The sequence below is a fragment of the Strix aluco genome, chromosome 23 (genome assembly GCF_031877795.1).
Source record: "Strix aluco isolate bStrAlu1 chromosome 23, bStrAlu1.hap1, whole genome shotgun sequence".
In the NCBI taxonomy this organism is placed as follows: Eukaryota; Metazoa; Chordata; class Aves; order Strigiformes; family Strigidae; genus Strix; species Strix aluco.
In genome coordinates, this window is record NC_133953.1 from 2,197,765 (window position 1) to 2,222,420 (window position 24,656).

At 41.8% G+C, this 24,656-nt stretch overlaps 3 protein-coding genes across 4 annotated transcripts; 1 reads left to right on the top strand and 2 right to left on the bottom strand.

The window, feature by feature from the left end:
- Positions 1–3,870: 3,870 nt before the first annotated feature.
- On the bottom strand, positions 3,871–5,204 carry TEX12 (testis expressed 12). Its single transcript, XM_074848666.1, has 4 exons — positions 5,077–5,204; positions 4,445–4,556; positions 4,288–4,339; positions 3,871–4,015 (listed from the first exon to the last, which is right to left on the bottom strand). Exons 1-4 carry the CDS (start codon positions 5,131–5,133, stop codon positions 3,871–3,873), a joined length of 366 nt encoding a protein of 121 aa, XP_074704767.1. The 5' UTR covers positions 5,134–5,204.
- Positions 5,205–9,192: 3,988 nt separating this feature from the next.
- Positions 9,193–15,365, top strand: IL18 (interleukin 18). Of its 2 annotated transcripts, XM_074848943.1 has the most exons (7): positions 9,193–9,390; positions 9,882–9,997; positions 11,920–11,993; positions 13,013–13,021; positions 13,511–13,648; positions 14,446–14,591; positions 14,722–15,365. In XM_074848943.1, the coding sequence occupies exons 3-7, from the start codon at positions 11,927–11,929 to the stop codon at positions 14,935–14,937; spliced, it is 576 nt and encodes a 191-aa protein (XP_074705044.1). In that variant the 5' UTR covers positions 9,193–9,390; positions 9,882–9,997; positions 11,920–11,926; the 3' UTR covers positions 14,938–15,365. The 2 variants fall into 2 exon arrangements, with proteins under 2 accessions (XP_074705044.1, XP_074705043.1); XM_074848942.1 differs by lacking the exons at positions 9,193–9,390; positions 13,013–13,021.
- A 2,264-nt stretch (positions 15,366–17,629) lies between these two features.
- SDHD (succinate dehydrogenase complex subunit D) lies at positions 17,630–23,238 on the bottom strand. The gene is made up of 4 exons (XM_074848944.1): positions 23,124–23,238; positions 22,946–23,050; positions 20,731–20,875; positions 17,630–18,313 (listed from the first exon to the last, which is right to left on the bottom strand). Exons 1-4 carry the CDS (start codon positions 23,182–23,184, stop codon positions 18,148–18,150), a joined length of 477 nt encoding a protein of 158 aa, XP_074705045.1. The 5' UTR covers positions 23,185–23,238; the 3' UTR covers positions 17,630–18,147.
- Between the last annotated feature and the right edge of the window lie 1,418 nt (positions 23,239–24,656).

The window sequence follows — 24,656 nt, forward strand, 5'->3', positions numbered from 1 at the left end:
TTTGTATAGTATCATACAGGATGGTGTCAGTTATCTTGCATCAAGCTATACCTCATCTGTCATTTTCTCGTATTAAGTCAACTATTCTGATAAGGGAATTCCCTTCTTTTTTTTTTTTTTTTAATTGATTGTTCCCCAGGTGATTATAAAGTCATTGTTAAGAAATTTACTTCAGACTCTCTACAGAATGGGAGATGGGCTGATTGCTCTATCATTCTTTGCCCTCCTTTTTTCTGGCTATTCACCCTGATGATGTAAAACACCCACTCTGCTCTTTTCCAATGCTGCCTGCACCATCGGGTTTTCAAAGACAAAGCATAAAGATTCTATGATTAGCAAAATTGAATTCTGATGAGTTCTAGACAGAATGTCATGAGCCTTAAACACATCTATTACCATACTCGATTTGGTCTTTTTCTATTATGATCCACATTCCTACATCTATGCTAAAGGCAGTTTCATTTTAAATAAAATCACAATTAGCCTTTTCTTGGGGAATAATTCTCTTCACTGAATACCCAAGCTGTCTCTGCATTATCTGTTATTTTCCATTTTTAGCTTTTAGATAATAAAAGAGCAATGAGAGGAATGGAGTATTAGTTTTTCATCACTTACGCTTTCCAGATTGTGGAGGTACTCACCAGCAAGCTCAGAAATTCCAAAGAGTGTCACTGTCAAAAATCCCCTTGACTTCAAGAGGGTCTGAATTTTGTCTAAGATGTTTCCACATTTAAGAAAAAAAAAAAATCCATTTATATTCTGTTACTGATCTGTCATCTTAGACGTTCTTGTTAATTTACTAAGGCACTGCAGCTTAAAGAACAGGAGGAGATGCTTAAAGAAAACGTAGTTAACAGCTGAGCTTTGCTTATCAGATTTGGCAGCTTTAAAGCCAATTAATTTTCTGTTCAAACCTCTTTCAGTAAAACTAGAAAGCAGACAGTGATGAGATGGGTGCCAGCTGGATTTCACGTGGAGCTCATTCCTCAGAGACGGAATGAATGAGTTCTCAGTTTCACATCAGGAGAGAGTAAAAAATTTGGTTTGTTTCTCCCAATACCACAATACATGAGAGAGGCAATCAGTGCAGAAACACCTTCAGCACGGTAAACAAACTGTAGACAAATAGGAAAACAATAAAATTTTCTAATGGTTTAGAAGAAAAACTGTGTAATGAGTATTCCCATATATATAGACATTGCGCAGAACACTGAAGGGCAGACAACAGAAAAACTGTATTTTTAGCCAGCAAAATAATTATGGAAGGCTCCCTTTTAAACAGGAAGATATTTATGTATGAAAGCAAACAGTAAGTGGGTATTTCCATCGCTGAAGTATTTTTTAACTTCAAAAGAGACTGGTTTATTTTTCAATGGTTGTTTTAAAATTTCTGAACTTACCATTTTAAGCTGGAACTTTATAAAACTACGTATTTTATTCATTTTACTTGGTCAGTAGTTATTTTTATATATATCCTCACATAGATTCATGCAGCAAAAACAGAAGCTTTGATGCTCTTGGCAATTTAAAACTGATTTTTTAAAACACCTATTTCAAAATCTTACAAAGCTATGAATTACTTTCCTTTAACAAGCATAACCACACTGTTGATAATCTCAGCTCGGTTACTGCGGCCATACGTACTGACTTTACTTCCAATGTCTCTTCAAATTCTAAAATCCCCGTACCACCACAAAGACCCCAGTCTAAATTATAACATGCAATGACAACCAGCTGCATAAGAAATCACTGTAGAAAAAACAAGAGTCATCATTTAGAGAGGTACACCTTGAATTTAACTGCACTTGAACGCCAGACTAAGCAGTTCTTCATTCTTCTGAGTATAGTTTTACTAATTTTTATTGGATTTTATGAAGTCTTTAAATGGAGCAAACTTCTGTGAAGTAACACTATGGGTCTGTCCCCTCCTCTTCTCCCAAGAGAAGAAACTTAGATTATATGATCCAATAGTTTTCTAAGTTCTGCTTCTTAATAGTACTAGAGATTTGCAACTTGGATATATTAGCCACGTGAACTAAATCTAGATTATCTAACTCCAGGTGATCTAAAAAGGTTGCATAATTTTCCCAAGCACAGATAAAATGCAGCAAGCTTCTGACTTCACTAACAGGCAGATATTCAACAGTAATGAAATTTGTGTAATTTTTCTTTAAAGTCTTACATGAATAACTACAGGTGAATTTCTAAATTCAGATACTTCATAGACGACAATTTAAAACTCTGCTTTTTGTTATCATTATAGATGCTCGTAGATTTTAGAAACACTTAGCACAATATTCTAGAAAATTTAACTTCCAAAATCATCTTTTTCTCCCACTTTCTTCTGTTTAAACAGCATTACCAAGACTGAGTACAAAATGAGATGCGATTATTAGGAAAAAGTAAGAGACAGGTAAATATGATGTAGACTAGTGGTGAGATTTTTGAAAGTCTTTAGATGCTAAAGATGCAGATAGGCACCTTATGGGATTTTCAAAAATGCCTAAGCGTGTTAAGGCGCTTACATGCTTAGGCACTTTGAAAATCCTACTAAGTACATATCTGCATCTTTAGGTATCGAAATACCTTGGAAAATCTCACCTTAGATGTCCAGTTTCTCTCATTATTTGTTTTAAATACTATCAGTTTGACAGGTAGCACATTTGTTTGTGACTTATCTAATAAGAGGGGGAAAGGAGGATTGATTAAATCTGAAAGGATTTAAAGAGAAAATTAATACACAGTACTGGGGTAAAGATACAAATATATCTTATGCTACCAACAGGACTATCTAGCACTTTTCTTTATTACATTAGCCTCCCAATTTGCACAAATGATGCTTTGTACATTTTATGTTTCATCTTTTTTGACAGTCAAATGACAAGAAAGAAAAAGTGCTCCAAAACCTCCATAAGCATCCTTAAATAAACTGGATATACAGCAAACAATACTGATGTATCTAAAAAAAAAAATAAAAGAGCAGTGTAATTCTAGATTATGTTAACATTATCTAGTTATTTATTGACATTACCAGCAAAATTTTGATGATGTGCTTTTATGTTTATATCAAAATGGCCTTGGTTTTGTATTAAAGTATATTTTCAAATTAAGACTTTATACCTCTTTTATACATTTCCCAAAGTAGTATTCTTAATAGAACGCTCCTATTTCTAAGCTTTCTTTTCAATCTATTTCTATTTGGAGACAAAATGGAAATAAGATTGCAAGTACATTGTACTAAGATTTTAGCACCAAAACTTTTTCTAAAGTAGAAAGAAAAAACCAGAAAATGGTTAATATGAAATAATCTGAGGTCCTTTTCCACTTACATTGTGAAATTCTGTTTCATAGAAATGTTTCTATACTATGTTCTAGAGCAAGACTGGTTGTGACAATAAAATAAAGAAAACATCCTTAACCATGGCTGCTTCTGAATTCAGTTGTACTGAACTTCCATAGCCTTAAAGCCAAGCAATGCAAAATTCATTCTACTTTCTTTTTTAAATGCTTCCAGTATTTTCTAGGGATGGAAGCACAGGGACAGCCCAAGAGATGAGCCAACAAGTAAAAAAAGATGTTTTAATGTGTAGAATCCCTTGGAGTCATAGGATTTAAAATGGATATTTAGTATTGTTTTTTACTAACTACCACCACTAGTATTTAGTATTGTTTTTTACTAACTACAATTGTATCTATCTATTTAAAACATAAGTTGCTGCTTAACGTTGTTGAAAGTCTCCTGAACTGCTAGAAATATTTACATAAGACATTTATGAAACATGCATCATAGCACTCATCATAGTCTGTATTTTAATACATAAAATACACTGCAAGTTTTGCTCTGCATTTATGCAATCTAACAAGCTCTATTTAGCTTTGCAGAGTATTTGCAATCACAGTGAATCTCTGTTTCAGACTCTCTCTTTTCTCTTTTAAGTGGTTTTCTATGGTCCTCGCTTCTTTTAAGATTCCATCAAGTTCTTGGACATAAGAAGCATCCATCGCTGCTCTCTCACTTAATTGAAAAAATCAGTAGTTAAAATCAATACTAACACCATTAACTTTCTCACTACTTAGAACTGCTTTTATGCTTTTCTTAAAAATGTGTTGTCTATCAATGCTCAGTTTCTGACCAAATTAGTTCTCTGTCGTAACAGAAAACAGCATTTTTCTTTCAAGATCTGTGTTCGATAGTTTCCAGCACTAAGTCGTCTAAACTACAGCCACAGTAATCCTTATCTAGAGAAATTAGAAAGGTGCTGTACAAACTGGACAACGTTAACTTGCCTTAAAGTGTGAGCATATTTTGATAACAAGTTCATAATTTCTTTGTTGATCTCTGTTGAAAGAAAAAAGTAATTTTATTTAAACATTTGAACGAATTTTCATCTCAACATCAAATTAGGTAATTACATAGTTACTTTCAGTATGTTTAATACATCACCGTTTAAAACTTCTTCCAGTGGTTCAAGTTTGTAAGGGGACTGCGAGCCCTCAGAAAAAGCCGAATCTGTTTTGTCAAGGGAGGACAACTGAGGATTTTCTGAAGCTTCCTTCTAATAACAGAGCACATAAAAAAATACAGGTTCTAGGACTTAAAACAAGCTTAGCACAGATAGTGTTTAACTGAGAAAAAGAAGCATTTTAAATATATCTTGAGAGACTGTTTTCAGAGAAAGTGCAAGTGTTGGCTTCACAGCATCAACACCATCCCTGGTGAGCAGGCACAGCATCCAGGGGAGTGGGTGGGAAGTACCAGTTTGAGATTTTTGCTTCTATCTGTAAAAGCTGGTGTACTTCAGCTCACGCTCAAGAAGTCCTACATAACTGTGTTGCAGCGCATACCCAGTTTTTTTGATCTTTGAACACTAGGAGAAATTTTACGGTCTCCTCATACAAGAAAGTCATACACGTTTCCCCTAACCTACATAAGGTGACATGGAGCTCTCTGCCCCCTCTCCGTGACAGGAACCCATAGCAATGCCAGAGAAGGACAGGGGGGTGGTGGGTTGTATTGCTCCCCTGGGGCCCGAAGGGTCCAGGTCTTCCCTCCCTTCCTCATACAGTATCGCTCACCTCCATGCTTTTACATTTACTTCTATTTTCATCAGGTTTTTGTGTGTTGCTCGTCATCGTTGCCTGCTAAGAAGTACAATGTTGTATTTAATAAGTGGTTGTCTTGTGCAACTGGAAAACAGACCTATATAAAAATGTGTAAAACCTGTAACCAGTACCTCTGTAAGCTCCTCTGCAAAGGAGCTCTCCTCCTCACTGGAGAGAGGCAGAGCCTCAAAGCACGGCGAGAGCACCGATCGGGGCTGGAGATGGCGGGTCCAAGGCCTGGACGGCCCCGGGCCAGCCTGGGCAGGGCCGGCGCTCACAGCCCAGGCGCTCCGAGAAGGGCCGGTGGGTGCGTGAGCTCGGCCTCGGGCTGCTGAGGCCGAGTCTGCCTTGTCCATAAAGGCATCTGTCCCTCCCCGGCTCTACCTACGCTTCCCCAGTGCCCCCCACCCTTAAGGACATGGGGGCACCCCCTCTGCCCAGGAGGCCTCCCCCCTGCCCAGATCTCTCTCCTCAGGCAGCGCTGGCCCAGGACGGCTGACGGCCCTCGCGGCCGCTGGCAGCCGTTAACGGCCGGCACGTGAGAGGGCGGCCGGGGAGAGGGCCCCGGTGGGCAGCGAAGGCGGCGGGCAGCGTGCCCCGGAGCTCAGCCCCAGCCGCCTGCAGGCCTCGCGGTGCCTGGGCCGCGGCCTGGCTCCCGGGAAGGCCGGAGGGGCCGCCCAGGCCTCTCCTGCTGGCTTCGACAGCCAGGCCCACCTCTGGAAGGCTGGATGGAGGAAACTGCTAAAATGTCTCTTGTTTCGGTGATCCCAGGAAGCGGTGTTTCGTCCCAATGACATGTTTGAGTCAAAGCACGATGAGACTACCTGTAGCTAGGTAAAGCGTTGCACTGTCCACTCAAACAATCCTGGTCATATTTCCTCTTCGAAGCATCTGTGAGGGACCTCGTCACAATTTGAATTGCTGGAACGTTTTGGGGTGAAAGTGAAATGCCAGACGAGGCTAGATGGATACATTTCAAAAAAGAAGCAGTGAATTAGTAAAATCTGGGAGATTACTGTCACTAAAATGATGAATGCCACTAAAACAGGTGACTGCCGAGACCAACTTTTTTTCCTAAACAATGGAAGATAAGATTTCATTTTCCTTATGTTGTGCTTCTCTTCTGTAGGTAAATTGTATTTGGTTTCATCAAGAAATGACTGAGTCAGATTACATCCTGGGGTGGCTTGCTTACAACAAGAAGAAACTAGACAATGATTCATTGCTCTTTCAGTATTGCACTTCATGTTGTGAGCCAAAAATATTAAATGCTGTATCAGGTTACTACTTCCCTAAATCCTGGCTTCATTACAGGGAGGAAAATCATTGCTAGATCTGAAGTTATGCTGGAGTAAAGGGAATTTTACTTTGGGTTATTTTTGCATCTTTGATTTCTGGTTTTAAGAGGAGAAAGGATCTTAATCTTACATATGTTATCCAAATAGGCTCTGAAAGTCAGAACTCAGGACAAGAAATTAAACCACTGAAAGAATGAGAACTAAGTACTTCCCCAAAGTAGAAACAATATTTAATATGTTGCCATGGCCCACTTCATTAAATTCTCCAAAAATATTAGAGATTTTGATGTTACTAGCAATACTATCTAAACATCAAGAAACAGATACGGAAGAATACACTAGGAAAATGTTCTTAAAGTGTTTATCTAATTGAGTTACCATTAGTATGCTATTTTTATTAACAGACCACCTGAATTAAAATAAATGGAACATCTGAATTGTTTTACCACTTTCAGTACTTTGTGGATGTGAGAGTCTATGGAGAAAGCTCAGACTAAAAAAAAAAAAAAAAAAAATTATCCAAGCCATAGTTATCTAGGTCTGTAGTTCCTGTAGAGTGTCAATAGGCCAAAAATATTAGTGCCAGCAGTTAATACAAAATAAACAGTGTTGGCTGACTGGCATTGTCCTTGGTGCTTTTGCACAGATTCTGGTACCAAGTACAATATTATTTAATTTGAATGTAAATTTAAACTGAATGTAAATTTAAACTTAATGAGAAAAAATGGCTAAATAATAAATAATTATTACAGCATTAATTTTTTAAAAAGAGTATTTTTTTGTTGTGGAATTAAAAGTTCGGTATCTGGGAACTAGAAATACAAGCAGTATCACCCAAATGGGGAACTCTCCTGAATAAAGCTCTGTTGCCCAAATTTTCAAAAAATGTTAAAAGTCAGCTGGAGTGAAGAAAATAGACATGAATATTATTTTGAAGCTGAAGAAATTATTCATATGTAGAAACTTAAAGGGCTGAAGCTGTTTATTTTAGTTGAAAAAGACCAAGAGGCTATTTGATTGTACTTCACAGGAAGGAACTATTTGTTACGAAATGGTTATCAGGAAAATGTACAGAAATGGGTGACCAGAACCCAGTTAAATTTAGAAAGATAATTTTTTTTTTTTTTCCTGTAAGAACCAACCATTCAAATAAAGTACCAAGAGGAACAGTAGAATTACAGTTGTAGATAGAAATCAGCTAGATCTAGGTGTTTAAATCAAATTTGGCTCTCTCTCTGGTGTACAGGTTTAGGTAAACCCAACTCCACGCATGTGCTGAATGCCATGTAACAAAACAGGAAGCTGAAAGGGGATGATGTAATATTGCTGTCGAGTTAGAATTCAGTGTGTCTCAAAATGAGGACATACACTTCTTATCTGAAAGCAATAGATGCCAAAAACATATTTTTGTTTGTTCGAGACAGGTTTTACTCTGTTGCTGAATTCCTCTGCTTTTTAAAATTCTCCTGAATCAATATCATTAGTTTCTTTCAACAATTTTAAAGAAAGAAGATAAATTTCTGTAGCACCCACAGTCTTTGTCTTAACATGACAGAAAAATACACTGCTCCCTGTGGGCAGAACAGTCAAAATCCATAGTTATTAGTAAAATAGACAGTATTTTTTAGGATTATTATTTCAGATGAAGTTGGAAGATGTGCCTTTGACCTCAAAATTATCTCCCTACTTTTATCATACAGACATTAAAACATTCCCTACAGACACATATTGGGGGTTTTTTGTTTTATTTTGGGTTTTGTTGGGGTTTTTTTGTTGTTTTCCTCAAAGCAGTAACAGGCACGCAGAGAGACAAGAGAATGTCTTAGGTTCAGTCGGAGTTTTTTTGAGGTTCGGATTTTTTATGGGTTTTGGTGTGGGCCCCCCCCTCAGCACCCTAGTCCAGTGCTAAAACTTGAGCCTTGTAGATTTACCCCCTGAGCTACACAGCTGAGTGCCTTAATGCCTTGCTAGTTGGTATCATAAACAAAATCGAGACACGGCAATTTCAGCTAACACTGGCAAGTTCTACAAGCTATACCAAATATTAATTATTCATTCCTAAGTTTGCTTTCCTGTTTCTTATGGCCTTAGTTGTCCCATCACGACACAGTGTTTGCCATTGCAATTACAGCACCATTTGTTGCAGTAAGCACTCCACAACCACCAAAAGCAGCACTTACATTCTGAAAAGCATCGCACTTTGAAGTTACGTCAGCCAGGTATGAGTAATGGCTATAACCATTTAGTTGTAATTAAAACAGCCGGGAAACAATTTACAGCTGGTAAATTAGGAGCTATCAACTAACAGCCACAGTTTCTGGCTGGCTGTTCCTTTGAGAGGAGCCTAAATTCCTCCCCTGCAGCCACTTATGTATAAAAGGGATGGAAAATAATTTGAAGATTCCCACCAAACGCTAGTGGTATATTCCTTGGTATCATTGTTAGCGAGAACTACATACACGCAATGTGTTTTCAATCCTAAACCGGCTTCTTCCAAGGCAGATGCGAAGTTTATGGGCAACTTGCAGAGTGTGGAGAAGGGGAAGCCGAGGCGCTGAGGGCTGGTACCCGTTTCAAAACCGCTACTTGGGACTTTGCGGACCGAGCAAACAGACTGCAACAGGCTGGAGTTGTGAGAAGGCGTCCCTCTGACACGGGTGTGAGATAAAGGGAGTAGCAAACTGCTGCCTTTGTAACCTTTGATTTGCATGATTTGCTTTCCCCACCGAGGAGGGGAAGTGCCGCAGAATAAATGCCGACGTAGACACGTATCTTGGGAAAGAGCCCGAATTTCCTCTGCAGCTTGTTCAGTCGGCTTATTTTGTCGTGCGGTGATGCAAGCCGCTATAAAAGCCCCCTCCCTAGGTCGCCCCAACCGCCGCCACCGAACTGCAGCGGAGCTCGCTCTCCTCCCCGGTCGTGGGAGCGCGCAGAGGTGACGCGACCGTCACACCGGCCCTGCCCGGCGGGACCCCGCGGCTGTACCGAGGTAACGTGCGCCCCGGGGGCCCAGCGGGTGGGCTCGGCTGCGGGAGCAGGCGCCGGCTCCTCGCCCTCCCGTCCCGCTGGCAGCCCGCGGGCGAGGAGAGGCGGGCTCGCTGCTCTGCGGCTCGGAACTTCGCGAGCAGCCCGGCCGGCTGGGGGGGGGGGGGGGGGGGGGGGCCGTTCGCTGCGGGCGGGACAGCAGCTGGGGGGCACCGGCAGCAGCCCCGCGGTCGCAGCAAGCGGCAGAGCCTTGCCCTGCGCCGGGGGTGGGGGCGAGGGGGGGCATCGCTGAGCGCGCTGGGCCACGGGCACGCTGCGGGCACCCGCCCGTCCGCTGGCAGCGCCGCGCACCCGCGGTACCCCCCGGCCGGGCCGGTACCCCCCGGCCCTGCGCGTCCCCTGCCCTGCACCCCGGCTTCCCCGCGGGGAGAGTCATCACGCACCACCTGCAACAGGCTGCTGACAACTGCTCTCAGCTTCTACCCTTTCTTTCAGACGTGCTTGGTAAAAGATCTGACCATCGTTCACCACACACCAGGGGAGGAAGTGCAGTCACTGTGTGTGTGTTACCCATTGAACCAAGAGCCACCTTTTCCTTTACTCCTTTGTCAGTAAGTCCTGCCTGTGCCTTCCACTCTAGAGTAACAGAGTAGTCCTTGACTTCTTGGTTCCTTCACTACGTGAGGCATGCACGGTTTGGTGTGGTATTTAATTTCAAAGGCTTGGGTATACATGTTTGGAAACAAAGATGCAGTCCTCTGCTGTGAACCTGGGTGTCTCTTCTGCACAGACCAGCTCGAACTACAGACCCTATAAAAAAATGTGGTGAGGAAAAACCCCTCTCAAATACATTCCTCAAAGTACTTTACTAGAGGGACATGGAAATTGCTGCAATTCCCGCACCCCAGTCCCTAAGGTTGATGTGTGTGTGCTTATTTACTTAAGTTGGCGTTGCTCAGTTGTTTTGTATGAGTCTTTTCCAAGTGGTGACAAAGCCTTGAAGTAAACCAAAGGTTTTGATTACACAATAAAATCCCAGTGCAAGAGCCAGTTCTTCCCATTGTTTACCTAGCTTTAACACTTTTATTACTTTCGTGGTTAGTGCAGAGGGTAAGAATGCCTTGACAGGAGTTGGTAGGTTTGAATGAAGAACTTCATATTCTCGCCTACTTACAAAAGTGACTTCAGTGGTTTTGCAATCCCTGTTGTTGACTTTGTTTATTTGATGCTGTCTGATCAGTAAGTTTGTGTGCGTTCTGCTATGACTGTCTCCTCCCGTGTATTGTATACAGAGGCTAGGCATGTAGCTCCAGGCTCAAGACTTCGTACAGATGCTGGGCTCCTAAAGGTTAGGTGCAGTGACAGGGAATTTCAGTGTGCGTGTTACTTTGCCAAAAATTTTACACGAATCACAAAGCCAAGTAAGTCAGATCTTGCACATAGTAAAGTAGCTAGTTATATTTGGAAAGTAAAATGCCTTTATTTCTGAAAATGTAGATAAAACAGGTAAGAACATTCATCCGCAGAAAGCATTTTAGGAAAATGAACAAAAAATTTATGAAGATACAGACCAAAATTAAACAGGAAGGAAAGTGACAACCTGCATTTCACAAAATCGGTGGCGTAGAAGAGGACATTTTAAAACTGTTTACCACCAGAGAAGGGAAAGAATGAAATTCTTTGCCACATCTTCCTCTGTTGTATTATAATTCCCTTTATTCTTATTCTCACCTTTATTTAAAGATGCTATTTTAATTTTGAAGAGGACATCATCATTGGTTTTAAAAGAAAGATATTTTAGTACTTATTCCTTAGAATTATTCCTTCCAATGGCAACCATCCCAACAGCAGTAAAATTGCTGAAATACTAGACTCCACAGTTCAAGTCCTAGTCAATACAGGTGACTTCCCATAATTTTTATTTTATAATTTTTTCCATTGGTGGACTGCTAGAACGGAAGATATGGAGACACTTGTGGCCTGCAAAGCAATACAGTCCGTTCAGGTGTATCTCTTTCCTGCCAGCATAAATAGAAACTTTATGACAGAAGGGATGGGTGCGCTTATAGGTAAATGGAATGGGTATAGCAAATTTATGATCATCACTGTTCTTTTGTTCTATACATTAAACATATACATTGTTCTATCCATTAAACAGACAGAGAGTGTGCTGTACTGTCAGTCACTATGTCAGAAAGCTAAAGAATATAGTTTACCTGTCTGGCTGTCAACTGTATGAGGTTGAGGATATGAACAAAGATAAAACCAATTATTCTTCTGGAGTTCTTGGAGGGAGTTGTATATTGACATTAGAGGCGCAGTGCAGCACTGGGCTCCTTCTAAATTAACCCTGAAATGTGTGGAACTGGGGCTGGAACCTTTCAGGTGCAGAAGTTGGCTGGTCTTTGGTGATAACATGCCAGCCCTATTACAGTATTGTGCACTAGAAGAGAGTTAGCCCACGATCTCCCTTGCCTTACGGAGTAAGAAGCTTTGTTCTTAACTCTGAATCCTCTCCATGTGTTTTTGGCAGAGTGAAGATGAGTGGTGAAGAGATTCTTGTGTGTGCAGTACAACTTGGAGAAAACTTCTGCCTCTATTTTGCAGGTAATTACTACCCACTGCTGAAAGACAGACACTGTCTTCTTTCTGCGTAGAGTATCAAAATCTGATACACAATTCAATCCTCTTCTTGGGCTGGCATCCCAGGTTTTGTAGAATCCTGTTTTTCCCCCCCCCATGATACCTGAGCAATCCTCACAGCAGTTGCAATCCTCACCTACTTAGAAGAATGATAGTTCTTAGATTATGGAGCCAGGCTGTTCACTGTAAAAATAACGAGTTTGGGACAGTCGTCCTAGTGTGTTAAGAGGTCAGTACCATGTTATTGCTGAACACCTTAAGCGTTTAATAACTTTTTGGGTTTGAATACTGATTAAAAACAATTCCTTTATCAGTCTGATTTCATGTAATTTCCCCATAAGCTTCAGTCTGAAGTACTGTTAGCCAAGTATCTGAGTCAGTGAAATATTTGTTGCTTCATACAATACATTCCCGTAAAGGACACTCAGAAAGGTTGGAATACTGTGGGGTGAACTTGTAAGTTATCCACCTATTCCAATCTTACAGGATAAAGTTAGTTAGAAAACAGTTCCTTCTTTAGAAGCAATTTGTAATGACTGTTTCTTGTCCTTTTGCTCACTTAGAATAAAGGTACTGATGAAAATGAAAATTTACATGCAAATGAAAACTTACATGCTGTTTATTCCTTGATTAATGCCGTTTATTCCTTGATTATAAACTGACCTGAGCTGCTCATCTTTAAGTAACCCTAAAACATTTTGCATGCCTCTTGGTTTGGTGGTAACTCCAGTTCTCAGATGACTGGTGGTTTCATCATTCTGTTGAGTTTTATTTGTTATGTTCACAAATAAAACACACTCTGGAGCTAGAACAGCTCAGCTTGGTGAGTCAGTGATACTGGGGAGTACAACTGGAAGTGCGTAGGTGGCTGGCTGGTGTTCAATCTTGCAGAACAAAACCGGATAGAAAGTGGTTTCTTTTGTGGGGGCACAGCTTAATGTTGTTTTTTCTCTCCTTTTTTTCAATGCTTGCTTGGAACCAAGATGATGATGGTAAGCTGAAAGCTCATAATTTCTTAACTTCATTATCAATTTTATCTGAACTAACCTGCTCATGCTTACTAACACATAAATGCTTTGTGTGCCTTAGAGAACAAGTTTTCAAACTGATAATGGCTACTCTAAGAGAGCTACAGCTCACTTTCTCCTTCAGAGTTGATGTTGCTTTATTTCTTCCCAACGTAGAGTAGTCTCTTCCCTAACAGACAGACCTTTTAATGCAATTCTAATTGTTGGGCAAAAGAGAGAGACAGTAACAGATACAGTAGCTTGATTATGTACACAGACTGCTGTATTTTGGGAAATCCTTCTGTCTTGCCTGGGTTGTACAAGCCAGAGGTGGAAAGAATGACATGGCCTCCATTTTGTTTGCGATTGCTATTCTAAGAATTTATTTCACCTCGTATTCTTAGTGGCACGATTAAGCCTGTAACAAACTGCTAAGATCTGAGGAGATTACAGCTTTGTTTAATATTTCTGCAGGGCTGGAGTGTGATGCCTTTTGTAAGGAAAAAATTCTCCACAGAGTCCTTCGAAATGTAAATAGCCAGTTGCTTGTGGTTCGACCAGATTTAAACATGGCAGCTTTTGAAGATGTGACAGATCAGGAGATGAAATCTGGTACGCTCTTTGTCAAACATACTATAAGCACTGCACAGTTTCTTTATTCTAGATGTGCTTTTGTTCTTTGTAATCACTGACTCTAAATGATGAGACTGAGAGTAAAGACTTACAAACTTCATTTGTAAAACTACAGCTAAATTAAGAGAGATGAAATTTTGTATCTTATGCATTGGTAATGGATTAGATTCCTGGATTAGACTGAAGCCTGCAGGATGTCCCATGCAGAAAAGGGCTGTTAAGATTTTTGGTTAGCTCTGATCTCAAACTAAGTTCTTTATCCTTTTTTTGGTTTTGTGTTGGATTACAAAAAATAATTTAGGTTTAAACAGACAATGTATTTAGCACTAAAAGCTCTTAGTTTCTTCTAACAGCAGTAGTTAACAACGACTGTTTTGGCTTTGATTTTTTTTTGGGGGGGCCTCAGCAATTTGTTCAGAACTGTATTTGTTGAACATACTTATCTACAGATCGCATATATACAGATACAATCTGACTTACAGATGACTAGTTACAAATCCAATTCTCACTTTATACGTGCACGTAAAAGGATCTGAACATCCTACCCATGCTAACTGGTAACTTCACAGGCTTTCCTGCAAATTTTGGTTATTGAATGACTGCAGAAAGTCAAGTATGTGCTACCAGCAGTCATAAAAATTCAAGTCCTGGCTCTCCTGTCAGGAAAAGTATCCTGGGAAGACAGCAGTTGCCAGTGGAATGGTAAGACGTAATATGGTTAAGTTGTTGCAGCTCTCTCCTGAGTAGACTATTAATAATAAGCAATTTATCTTTAGGCAGTGGAATGCACTTCAACATTCACTATTACAAAACCACCACACCTTCAGCAGGGATGCCTGTTGCATTCAGCATCCAGGTAGAAGATAAAAGTTATTACATGTGTTGTGAGAAAGAATGTGGAAAAATGATAGTTCGATTTAGGGTAAGTATCTGCTTTCCATACCTTATGTATATATAAGTAGTAGGCACAATTAAGAATTGAAACGTGCGAGCTGAGACAAAACTGCTCAGGACTTGTGCTGGGACTAACAGATTCCCTTTTTCTTCCTCAGGAAGGAGAAGTTCCCAAAGAAATTCCTGGTGAAAGTAATGTAATCTTTTTCAAAAAGACATTTACATCTTGTAGCTCCAGAGCATTTAAGTTTGAATACTCGCTAGAACGAGGAATGTTCTTGGCCTTTGAGGAGGAAGGCTGCTTAAGAAAATTAATTCTAAAGAAACTGTCAAGAGAAGATGAAGTGGATGAAACCATGAAGATAAGTTTCTAACTTCAGTCAGAATGAAAGGCACAACCTAAGACATCAGTCTTAAAATGTATTTTGGCTTTTAATAAAGGAAATCTTACTCTTTCTTCATCTGAGGCAAGCCAGTTTTATGTTTTTAGCTACTATAAGTCAGTACAGAAACAAGCATCTTACAAAGGAAAATAAATTCAAATTCTTGGCAAAAAAAAGCAGAAGAATGTTTTCCAGTCAGATAGAAGAAAATTACACAATGAAGAAACAAGAATGTGCATGTCTCTACAGTCCTGTATAGTTTGATCCCTGAAATCTTTACTGCCTGTTGATCAAACAGCTTTTGAATCCTGTGTCTCATAGATGATGTAGACCTACTTTGGGGAGGGAGAGAAAATCCCTGAGAATAATAGATTTCATAAGGAGACTCTGTAACTGGCCAATAAAGACTTTGAGATTACTTTTTTGCATCGAGATTATTTCCTGAGCATCTTCATCAATCTCAGTTTCACAGTGACATTCTCACTCACCTTCAAATGAAGTAGGAATAACAGACAATTTTTAACTTACTGGAAATCTTTGCTTAGAAAACTACTAACTTACCTGAACAGTTAAAGTTCTAATAAAGCTGTTTGTCCTCAGAGAGCCCAAGGAAAAAAGAGTTATGCTTTTAAAAGTGAAGAGTAAATTGTAGGTTAGTGATAAAATGAGAGACATTTGTCCTTCTAAGAATTTGGAACAACGTAGATACAGCTAGCTCCCGTAAGGACCCTATCTTACTCTGTGCATGTGATAATGCAGCATACATTGGGGTCAAGCTGTGAACTCCATTTCACATTCAGAGCTGGGCAAGCACTGGATTTCACCAAAACCAAAATGAATGTCATGTATTTTACGTATTTAATATTGAGGAAATTGATATGGCAGGTATTCTTTCCTTCTACATGTAAGTGTTGTCTTCCTCTTCTGTTCCAACTCCAGGTAGTGATAACCTGAACACTGGCTGCAGCTGGGCTCCTTCAGCTTTGCCATGCAGAAGAGCTGATAGAATTGTCATAGCCCAAACAGGGAGAAGTAATCAGAAAACAGGAAGGCCTCTGTCATGAAATGGAGAAAAATCCTCAAACTTGCAGAAGAGATAAGACAAGTCTCAGGACTTGTTTTGGTAAAAGCCAAACCAAACTATAATTTCAGGGGCTTTAAAAAAGCAGAGACATGAAACTGCTGTGATAACCCTGATTGTCTCAGCTTTTCATGTTATGCTGCTCCTGCCATTTCACCTATCTAGCTGCTACTAGAGCACCTAGAGGCAGTAAGAAACCAATTTAGAATAAGATACAGCCACCACTGAGTGCACTATGGCTAGGAAGAATTCCCTGGAGGGGCTTAAACTCAAGAATGTATTTAACATGTCTGGATATTCCGTAGGACTGAGTCCCAGGTTTATATGTCCGATGAATGTTCAAAAATGGGATTAGACCAAGTGGTTACAGCCATCACAATAATTAAGAGAAGTTAACGGTAATTAAAGGGAAGTGATACAATTTCAACAAGACTGAGGAACAAGCAGATATTCACAGAGAAACCTTTTAATTTTGCCTCAAAACCACAATGAAGCGCTCTGAGTTGCTAGCCCCTAACATCATAGGTCTGGACTACCACATTCCCAGAGCTCTTACACAACTCTCTTCTCACACAAGATATTTTAAACAAATACCACGTACAGAAGCATCTTGTGTTTGGCCTCAAAAGAGGAAACGCCAAACACTTTCAATGATACATGCTCCGATTGTACACAGGTACTTACCAATGACTCATCCATATGCATCTTCCTCACCATGACAAAATACTAAATGTTACACTGATACCTGAATCGGACCACATCAGACAGGAGCAACCCTCTCAGTCCTGACCACAAAATTAGCAAAATAAAAGCAACTAACTACATGGTATTTCCAATGGTTAAATGAATAAGTAAATCAATAAATGAAAATTTCCAATACAGATTTTTAAAAAATTAAATCAGGAAGTCTTGTAGAATCCCAACAGCAACTTACTCTGTTTATTGCATAATCAGACTGATGGTAACAAACAATTCTCTTCCTCTTACTATTAATAGTACCACAGAAGTACCATTAGAATGTGGAACAGTTAACCACTCGCTACTATGAAAGTCAGAAAAGATAAAGCAGAGAAGAAAGTTAAAAACCAGCATCTCATTTCCCCCCAAAAATGCTCTAAAACCTAAAGACATAGTAAAGAACGCTGCCTCAGTCTCATGTCAAGCTATGATGGAAAGGGTGTGTTTGTTGTCTTCAGTCACACAGGAAAATGAACCAGTGTTTATTTAGAAAACAACCCCCCAAAAAAATGTTGCAGATGAACATACACGTTCTAGGGAAACTCTGAAAGCCATATGCTATTTATGGCTCCTAAAATTAATCCGCAAAGGTCTTTTTCTTCTAAGTCAATTATTGCTGTATTTTCTAATGGGCTTTACTCTTGTATTAAGTCACCTCTAAGAATTACAGACAATACATATTCATAAAAAATGTTTTTTGTTTTATAACATCTAAATGAAGTAATGCAGAGTAACAGTATGAACAGTAACATAACAGTATGAATTAGTAATTGAACTTGATTTTAGGAAAAAAAACAACCATCTGCAGAGAAAACATTTTAAGTGACCCAAAAGTAGTAAAAATCATGCACAATCACACACACACAATTTCTGTAAATTCTTTATTGTATGGATTAAGAAAACAGTATTCCCTTTTCTACATAACTCTCAGGGTCCAAAGAGTTACAGGGTGTGCCTTACATACAGTTCAGTTGTTGTGATGTCAGAAATAAGAGTTCAATTTTCTGCAAGTCCAGTTTGTTTTACAAAATTAGGGAACCAAACAACAGTTGTTTTAGAAAAACACTCGTTAAAGCTGCCATTACAAGGAAAGTTACCTTCAGCTTTGTAAGTCTGTCACTGATGCAATTAATTCCTCCCAGTTTACAGTGCAGCTTAAATCAACTCACTCGCACCTGGACATTATCCGCTTTAAATCTACTTTTTGTTTTCTAACTTTTACTGCTGTTGGATATTTATTTCTGAACGACTAGCTTTGAACTCGCTGCAGTATATATATACTATGGACCCTTGGTTATTTGTTTTGCATTAAATGTTGGTAAAAATATGATGAAGCAGAGGCAGCAGTGAACAATCATGTTTGTCAGGGACTCGGTCGCATCTTAGAGGCTCCACAGCATGGCAACAGCCTTGCAGATACCAACATCATAATAGTTAAAGTAGCAGAGGCCAGCGAAGGTGACAGCTGACAGTACGTACAGACCTGTATTGGCCAGTTTAATGGGTGTATCTCCATGGACATAGTCAGTTATTACCTGGCCAAGACCCCTACAGAATAAGGGAGAAAAAAGCTGCAATCAGGAAAGAGCATTTCTCACTGAAATCCACCCAGATTACGTGAGCATTCTACTTAGATGGATCAAACACGTAACTTTTTTCACCTGATATCATCAGCCTTTCCTAAAGAATGCCCAGTTCCCACCCAAAAAGAAGATGCATTTATTTAAAAAAAACCAAAACAACATTTCACATACTCTATTAAAAAATACACATATTGGCTCGGAGTTTTCTTAATGGTACTGAGGAAACAAGGTGTCGAGCACAGCTCTTTCAGACAACAGAAGCTGTTGAATACGTGCCCAAGAAACAGTGGGCAGCTTATCTGACTTCCAAGGACTGAAGAAACCAAAGGAAATATCCTTCTTGTTTGAACAGCAAGGTGTGGGACCAGCTATTGCCAAAAATGTACAGAAGATTCCAGGATGTGCATTTAGATTAGAAAATAGTGGCAATGAAAAAATTAGCACATTCCATTTTTTTTCCTGCGTCAGTCAAATAGGAAGTGAACTCTTGGCCAGATTTAAACTATCCAGCAACAGGAAGACAGAGGATGCTATTAAACTAATGTGGTAGTTCTCTTCCTGAAAGTACAATTTTATTTGCTTTCTGCAATGACAGATGTCAACTTGGTAAAAAAAGAAAACCATCTTTAATGCAACAATTTCCTTCCTAGGATTTTGTCTTGATCTAGCCTGAAGCTGAAGGACCTGTGTTCCAGAAATTAAGACACACTAGTGACCTGGCAAGGTTCAAAGTCCTGCAGCAGATGCCACTGCAAGTGAACACTGAGCTCAGTTTCACTTAGATGGGTTTCTAATACCATAAAGATGTCAAAAGGGGCACAAGAAACCCCTGAATACAGAGAAAAGAAGCAGAAAGTGGAAGCAGTCTGAAAGGTGACTACTCTCTAACTATTACAGCTATTTTTTACAACTGGACAGGGCAATAAGGTCAGGAGTGCACGCAGCACTTACCCGTACCTTGAGCCTTCCAAAGTGCAGATAAATAAGGCATATGCAACTTGGGATTCACAGGCTGCCCTTCAACTGTAGTGCTGATAAGGCATTTTCATAGTTCTTTTCTTTGCATGGCACAATAAGACTGAGTCATGCTAAGACTTCTCAGAAAAACTGGTGCGTGACTTTACAGCACACTAATTAATTCACACAAGGCCATCATAGGAAAAGACCAGTGGCCCTGAGAACAAGGAAAGGAATTAGTGAGAAATAGCTGATGTATGCTAGACACACACTCTAGCTCACAATGTGGCAGCTTCACTGGACAGGGAAATCTTTATTACATGCCAGCAAAAACAGAACAAGATGAACATGGCTTCAGGTATCCTGAGTAAGTCTATTCATAGGCTGGTGTCTGGACTGATAACCACCGATGTATCTGAAGCACTGTTTCAGGACAAAATTTCCAAGGAAAAACATAGCAAAAGGTGAAAGAAAACCCCTCAAAAATATATGCAACACTCCTCTGCAGTTTCTGATCAGCTACTAGAGGGCTTATCTGAGCTGTTATGGCAAGCAAATGAATGCTTACAGCAAGCAAACAAATCTTTTTTCTTTTAAAGATATTCTAGCACTGAGTACCTGTGAAAGTACAAGCAGAGAATTTTCCTACATAGGAATGCCTTAAAGTTATTAAGACAATGTTTTCCAAGGTAAGAGTTTAATAGTGGAGAAACCACACAAGTGGGGGAGGAATTCACTCTGCTGCAAGTCACCAGCAGAGCTGCACACAAGCAGCAAGACTTATTTCTCACCGGGGACGTCCCCGCACTGTTTATGGAAAAGGGATTTCTAGTATGAACAATCCTGACACTTTTGTCAACAAGAGACATTCACTAAAAAAATCAAATGTGCACGCACTGACAAAAAATGTCATCCAGAGAACCCATTTCAACACATCAACCTGCAACAACCTGTTCTAGTGCCTGGAATTTCCCCACATGGTCATATCCAGTATGGCACCAACACGCACACACCAAACAAGGGAAGAAATGCTCCAAAGGCAGGCGAGCTTAACTTTACGTATTTTATATTTGAAAGAGCTCTGCCAAATATGTTCAAGGACACATTTCAGATTAATTCTGTACTAGATTTGAGGGCTTCAGGAAGAAGCTCCCAGTCACAGTGAGGCAAATGCAAGAATCCCTGGTACAACTTCATAAGGGCAAAACTCAGATTTAAGAAAACCTGGCATCCCAGTCTTGTCAAAGACCACGACTGACATGGAACTTGAAGAGTAAGGACTTTGCTTGCATCTCTTTCCAAGTGTTTTATACTAGATCAGGAAATGTCAGCAGACTTACTGCCATATACAGATTTAAGACCTAAGGCTTGGAGCCACCCTGACTATCACTTTACTCTTAATTCTGAGGGATCTACTGTGCTTACCAGTGGCCATGGAGAGTGAGAGCTGCAGCCAGTGAATAATCCATGGCTGGTCCAGGATACAGGTAGGCTGCAGGAAGGAGACCCAGCAAGAGGACACTGACAGCTCGCTCACCTGTCCAGTGCAAAGACGCAGCCTTGGAACTGCCTGTAAGGAGAAGTATTTTTCAGTGCAAAGTTCCTGTTTGAAGTGCTGTAATCTTAAAAACAGATACCTCATCCTGATCAGCACCACACAATTACGTGTTTTCTCTGACCTGATTACTAAGTTTTCATCCAAGCAAAACTTAGATGCCTTTGACTCACTGCTATAGAATATGTATCTATTTTACAATGTCCAAAAGGTTCATTTTACATACTCTTCTCTTTGCTGCTGCTAAGAAAGAGAAGCTTCTTTCACTATAAAAGAATAGAAGTTCGCAGGTAAAGTCAAAACAAACACCAGTCCTACTTTGGCAACCTGTGGTTCAGGCCTAAGGTCCAAGTCAACCATCACAGGAAAGAAGTGTCTCCGAAGGCAAAGCCCTTTTCTCTAATGAATTTCCTGACTTACATACTAGTTACTACTCCCACCTTTTGAGAAATGGCTTTGAGATCTGGATGAACACAATTACAAGTTCCAGTGAATGGCACATCATGATAACTCTGTGCACAGTTCTGCCCAGGAACCAATATTACTATTTTTAACTGTAAACAGCAGATTAAACTTCTGGGACCATCACAGTGATATATGGTCTAGGAGTAGCCTGAAGGCCAAAGGATTTCAGTCCTCCATTGATACTCAGCTGGGTACAATCTGAACCATGTGACAGATGTCTCTAGAAATAGAAATACCAGTTAGGGAGCTCTGTAACCAACTCTTACTTTTTAGAAGCATGCAAATACTATTAGGGAGGAAAAAAAAAAAATACCCAAACATCTAGAAGGTTCTGGAGCAAACCAAAACCCTAACATCATAAGCAATACTTTGAACCAGGATGTCAGCATCAGCCCAGGCTAAAAAAAAAAATCAAGAATTGACTCTGTGAAATTCCCTTTATAATACAATAGCCCCAAAGTGCTTACCTAACACACAGATACTATCCATCCGTCTAAACCAAAATGCAGATGTTTTTCTTTGGTTTTGCAAGAAGAAAGAAATTTGGAAAAGTGACAAGATAAGGAAAGCAAAGGACCTGAAGTAAAACATGAAAGGGACCTAGGCTACAGATAATAAGCTGTCCCTGTAGAGCTCCCCAGCCAAGAAGGCTTCCCAGCGCATGCATGAAGTCTACTGTTAATACCAAGTCCGAGTAGAAAGGAAGGAAATGATTTAATGTGTTTAAGTGAATTTCTTTTACAAGCCTTTCTTCATTCTCTCCACTTCTAAGTTGCATTGTAATGGCTACAAAACACCCTTAACCTCCAGTCACAACATTTCTCATGTCTAATTGAGCAACGTGCACAGCCCAGCACTTGGTCTTGGCAAGGTTATCTTTCATCACCTCTGTATAGTCTTACCACACGGAGAGAGGAAAAAACAATCTAAGAAATACTCTCCGCCTGCAGATCAGACTTCTCAGATTAACCTCAGTGAATCAGAAGCTCTACTGTTCAAGAAAGAAGCCACAATTGTGGTGTTTTCATGTTATTACCGCTGCTGGACCAAAAGAAACGTTAAACCCTTCTTTCTGATTTCTTTTAAAAATCTTTCAACCATTTTCCCACAGTCGATCAAACTACCACCTTTGTTAATAAGCAGAGATTTACTTTTTTAACATCCAGTTAATATCTCCCATTTAAGGGCTCGCAGCATCCACACACTTCATCCTGACGCCACAAGCGTTGGTTTCAGCTGAAGCCGTGTAAAGCCACACACACCTGGTTTTAAATCAGCCCGGGCAGAGCGCAAGAGCTGCGCTATCGCCTGAGGACAGGTCCGTCGCAGGGGATGGTGACACATCCCGGTGACAGCAGCGACCCCCCCGCACCCCCCGAGAGAACAGCGCTGTGCCGGGCGTCGGTCCCTTTCTGCCCTTGGCTACTCACACCGACGGTTTAAACCTCCCGCCCGGCTCCAGGCGCCGCCCGCCCGCCGCTGGGCCGGACCGGCGGGGCCGCTCCGGGGAACACCGGCTCCGCGCCGGCTGCCAGACCCGCTGCCGGCCCCGGGGACGAGGAGACCCCCCCCCACCGCGCACCCCCTCCCCCGCCCCGCACTCCGGGCCGCGGGACGTACCGTGGCCCTGCTGGGGGGGGCTGTGGCTTCGGCGGGCCGGAGCGCTCCGATCGGCGGCGGCCGCCAGGACGGCGGGGCGGCGGAGAAGGGTCCTGGCGAGGAGAGCTGCGGAGAGAACGGGGACGGGGGGTCAGCGCGGGGCGGCGGGGCGCGGGGCGCGGGGCCGGCGGGCACTCACCCGTCTGGGCGCCGCGGGGCCGCGCCAGCCCCGCCCGCAGCAGCACCGCCAGCGCCGCCATCGTCCCCGGCCGGCCCAAGGGCACCGCAGCGGGAAGTCGCTGCCGCCGCGGCCCTTCCGCTTCCGGGCTGCGGGGGAGGCGGCAGCGGCCCCGCGGCGGGGCTGGGCGGGGAAAGCGCGGCCCGGGGCGGGGGGGGGCCGGGACGGGCCGAGCCGCAGAGCTCCGGCCGCCCCCAGCGGCAGCGGGGGAGAGCGGGGGCGCCGCCGCGGAGATGCTCGGTATCCTAAAATCCACAACGATGGACCCGGGCGCTCCTCACCTGCGCGTTTGGTAATGAGAAATCTTTGTGCGAGCGAAGCCACGCAAAATAAACAGCTCGTGAACATCTCCCGTGATGGAGGTACAGCAGCTGCGGTGTTACCGCAGGACCGAGGCAAGCAGCCGACAGCCGCTCTGCAGCACCGCTCTCTGCCAGGCTCGGGCATCAGCCGGCAGACAGGGGCGTACGCGGAATTTCACTTGAAGTGAAAAGAGGGACCGTGGGCAGGACGGGGAATGAGGACCCGGGGCACTGGCGCTGCTTCGTACTTGTTCAGGTGTAACTAAAGCAGGAGCTGTGCTCAGTCACTGACACAACGATCACGTCAGCACAGCACGTTTCGGGGATGGCTGCTTCCCCCTGAGCCTCTCCTTCAAACCCTCCACAGCCACCCCGTGTGATCAGGCAGAAACACATGGCACAGGGAGAACACAAGGACCACCTAGACTCCTCAGGCCTGTGCTCTGTCCCCGGGCTTTACTCCAAAACAACGACAAAAGCATCAAACATGTCTGGATTGATTTATTTTCTTAAAAGGCTTGGCTGTTCAACTGCAGGGAGAACGGCCCAGTGCCAATTTCTCCAGTAATACATTGGGCAGACCAGAGACAGAACACAACACCCACCAAGGCATCTCTGTCAGCACAAACGGTTTCAGCATCCCCCTACAAAGAATGAAGGAAAGGTAGACACAATGGCCAGCCCATGCCAGGATTCAGAGAGAAGTCTAAAACAAGCAAATGCACTGGTGTCTTCATCATTATGGAAGGAGTCACTGCACCTTCAGCTGGAGTGAGAGCATTCCCTCATGCTCCCTTCTGCGTCCAGCTGACCACGTGCATGCTGCCACACAGGTCTGCTTTTGTTGGAGGATGGGAAGACAAGGCTACTGTAGGGTTAAATCCAGTGACACTTCCTCTGTTATGAGACTTTTTGTGTCCCCCCTCTCCTATTGCAAGTCTTAGTCATTGATTTGGTAGCCCAAAACCGCAATCTGTTAAAACTGAATTTTTAAAAAAATAAAAGTGGTGCAGACATGCCTGTTTTCCCCCTGCAGACAGCCTGTAACATTTTCGTGCATCAGAGGTCAACCTGGTCACAGAAAAAGAATCTGAAGTTGGCAGGACCAGTCAACCTGTGAGACAGGCAACTGCTCCCCCAGTTTTCTGAACGTCAGTGAAAAGCAAGGGGGCACCCACTGCAGGCTGCTGAG

What these genes read in the sequence shown, in the direction of transcription:
- TEX12 (XM_074848666.1), bottom strand. Translation starts at nt 5,133, where the DNA reads ATGACGAGCAACACACAAAAACCTGATGAAAATAGAAGTAAATGTAAA. An exon ending in ACTGGAAGAAGTTTTAAACG is followed by an intron (nt 4,340 to 4,444) that starts GTGATGTATTAA and finishes TTCTTTCAACAG; the next exon opens with AGATCAACAAAGAAATTATG. An exon ending in AAATATGCTCACACTTTAAG is followed by an intron (nt 4,016 to 4,287) that starts GCAAGTTAACGT and finishes TTTTCAATTAAG; the next exon opens with TGAGAGAGCAGCGATGGATG.
- IL18 (XM_074848943.1), top strand. Translation starts at nt 11,927, where the DNA reads ATGAGTGGTGAAGAGATTCTTGTGTGTGCAGTACAACTTGGAGAAAAC. An exon ending in AGATCAGGAGATGAAATCTG is followed by an intron (nt 13,649 to 14,445) that starts GTACGCTCTTTG and finishes ATTTATCTTTAG; the next exon opens with GCAGTGGAATGCACTTCAAC. An exon ending in AAATGATAGTTCGATTTAGG is followed by an intron (nt 14,592 to 14,721) that starts GTAAGTATCTGC and finishes TTTCTTCCTCAG; the next exon opens with GAAGGAGAAGTTCCCAAAGA.
- SDHD (XM_074848944.1), bottom strand. Translation starts at nt 23,184, where the DNA reads ATGGCGGCGCTGGCGGTGCTGCTGCGGGCGGGGCTGGCGCGGCCCCGC. An exon ending in CCCCCCCCAGCAGGGCCACG is followed by an intron (nt 20,876 to 22,945) that starts GTACGTCCCGCG and finishes TTCTCCTTACAG; the next exon opens with GCAGTTCCAAGGCTGCGTCT. An exon ending in CTCACTCTCCATGGCCACTG is followed by an intron (nt 18,314 to 20,730) that starts GTAAGCACAGTA and finishes CTTATTCTGTAG; the next exon opens with GGGTCTTGGCCAGGTAATAA.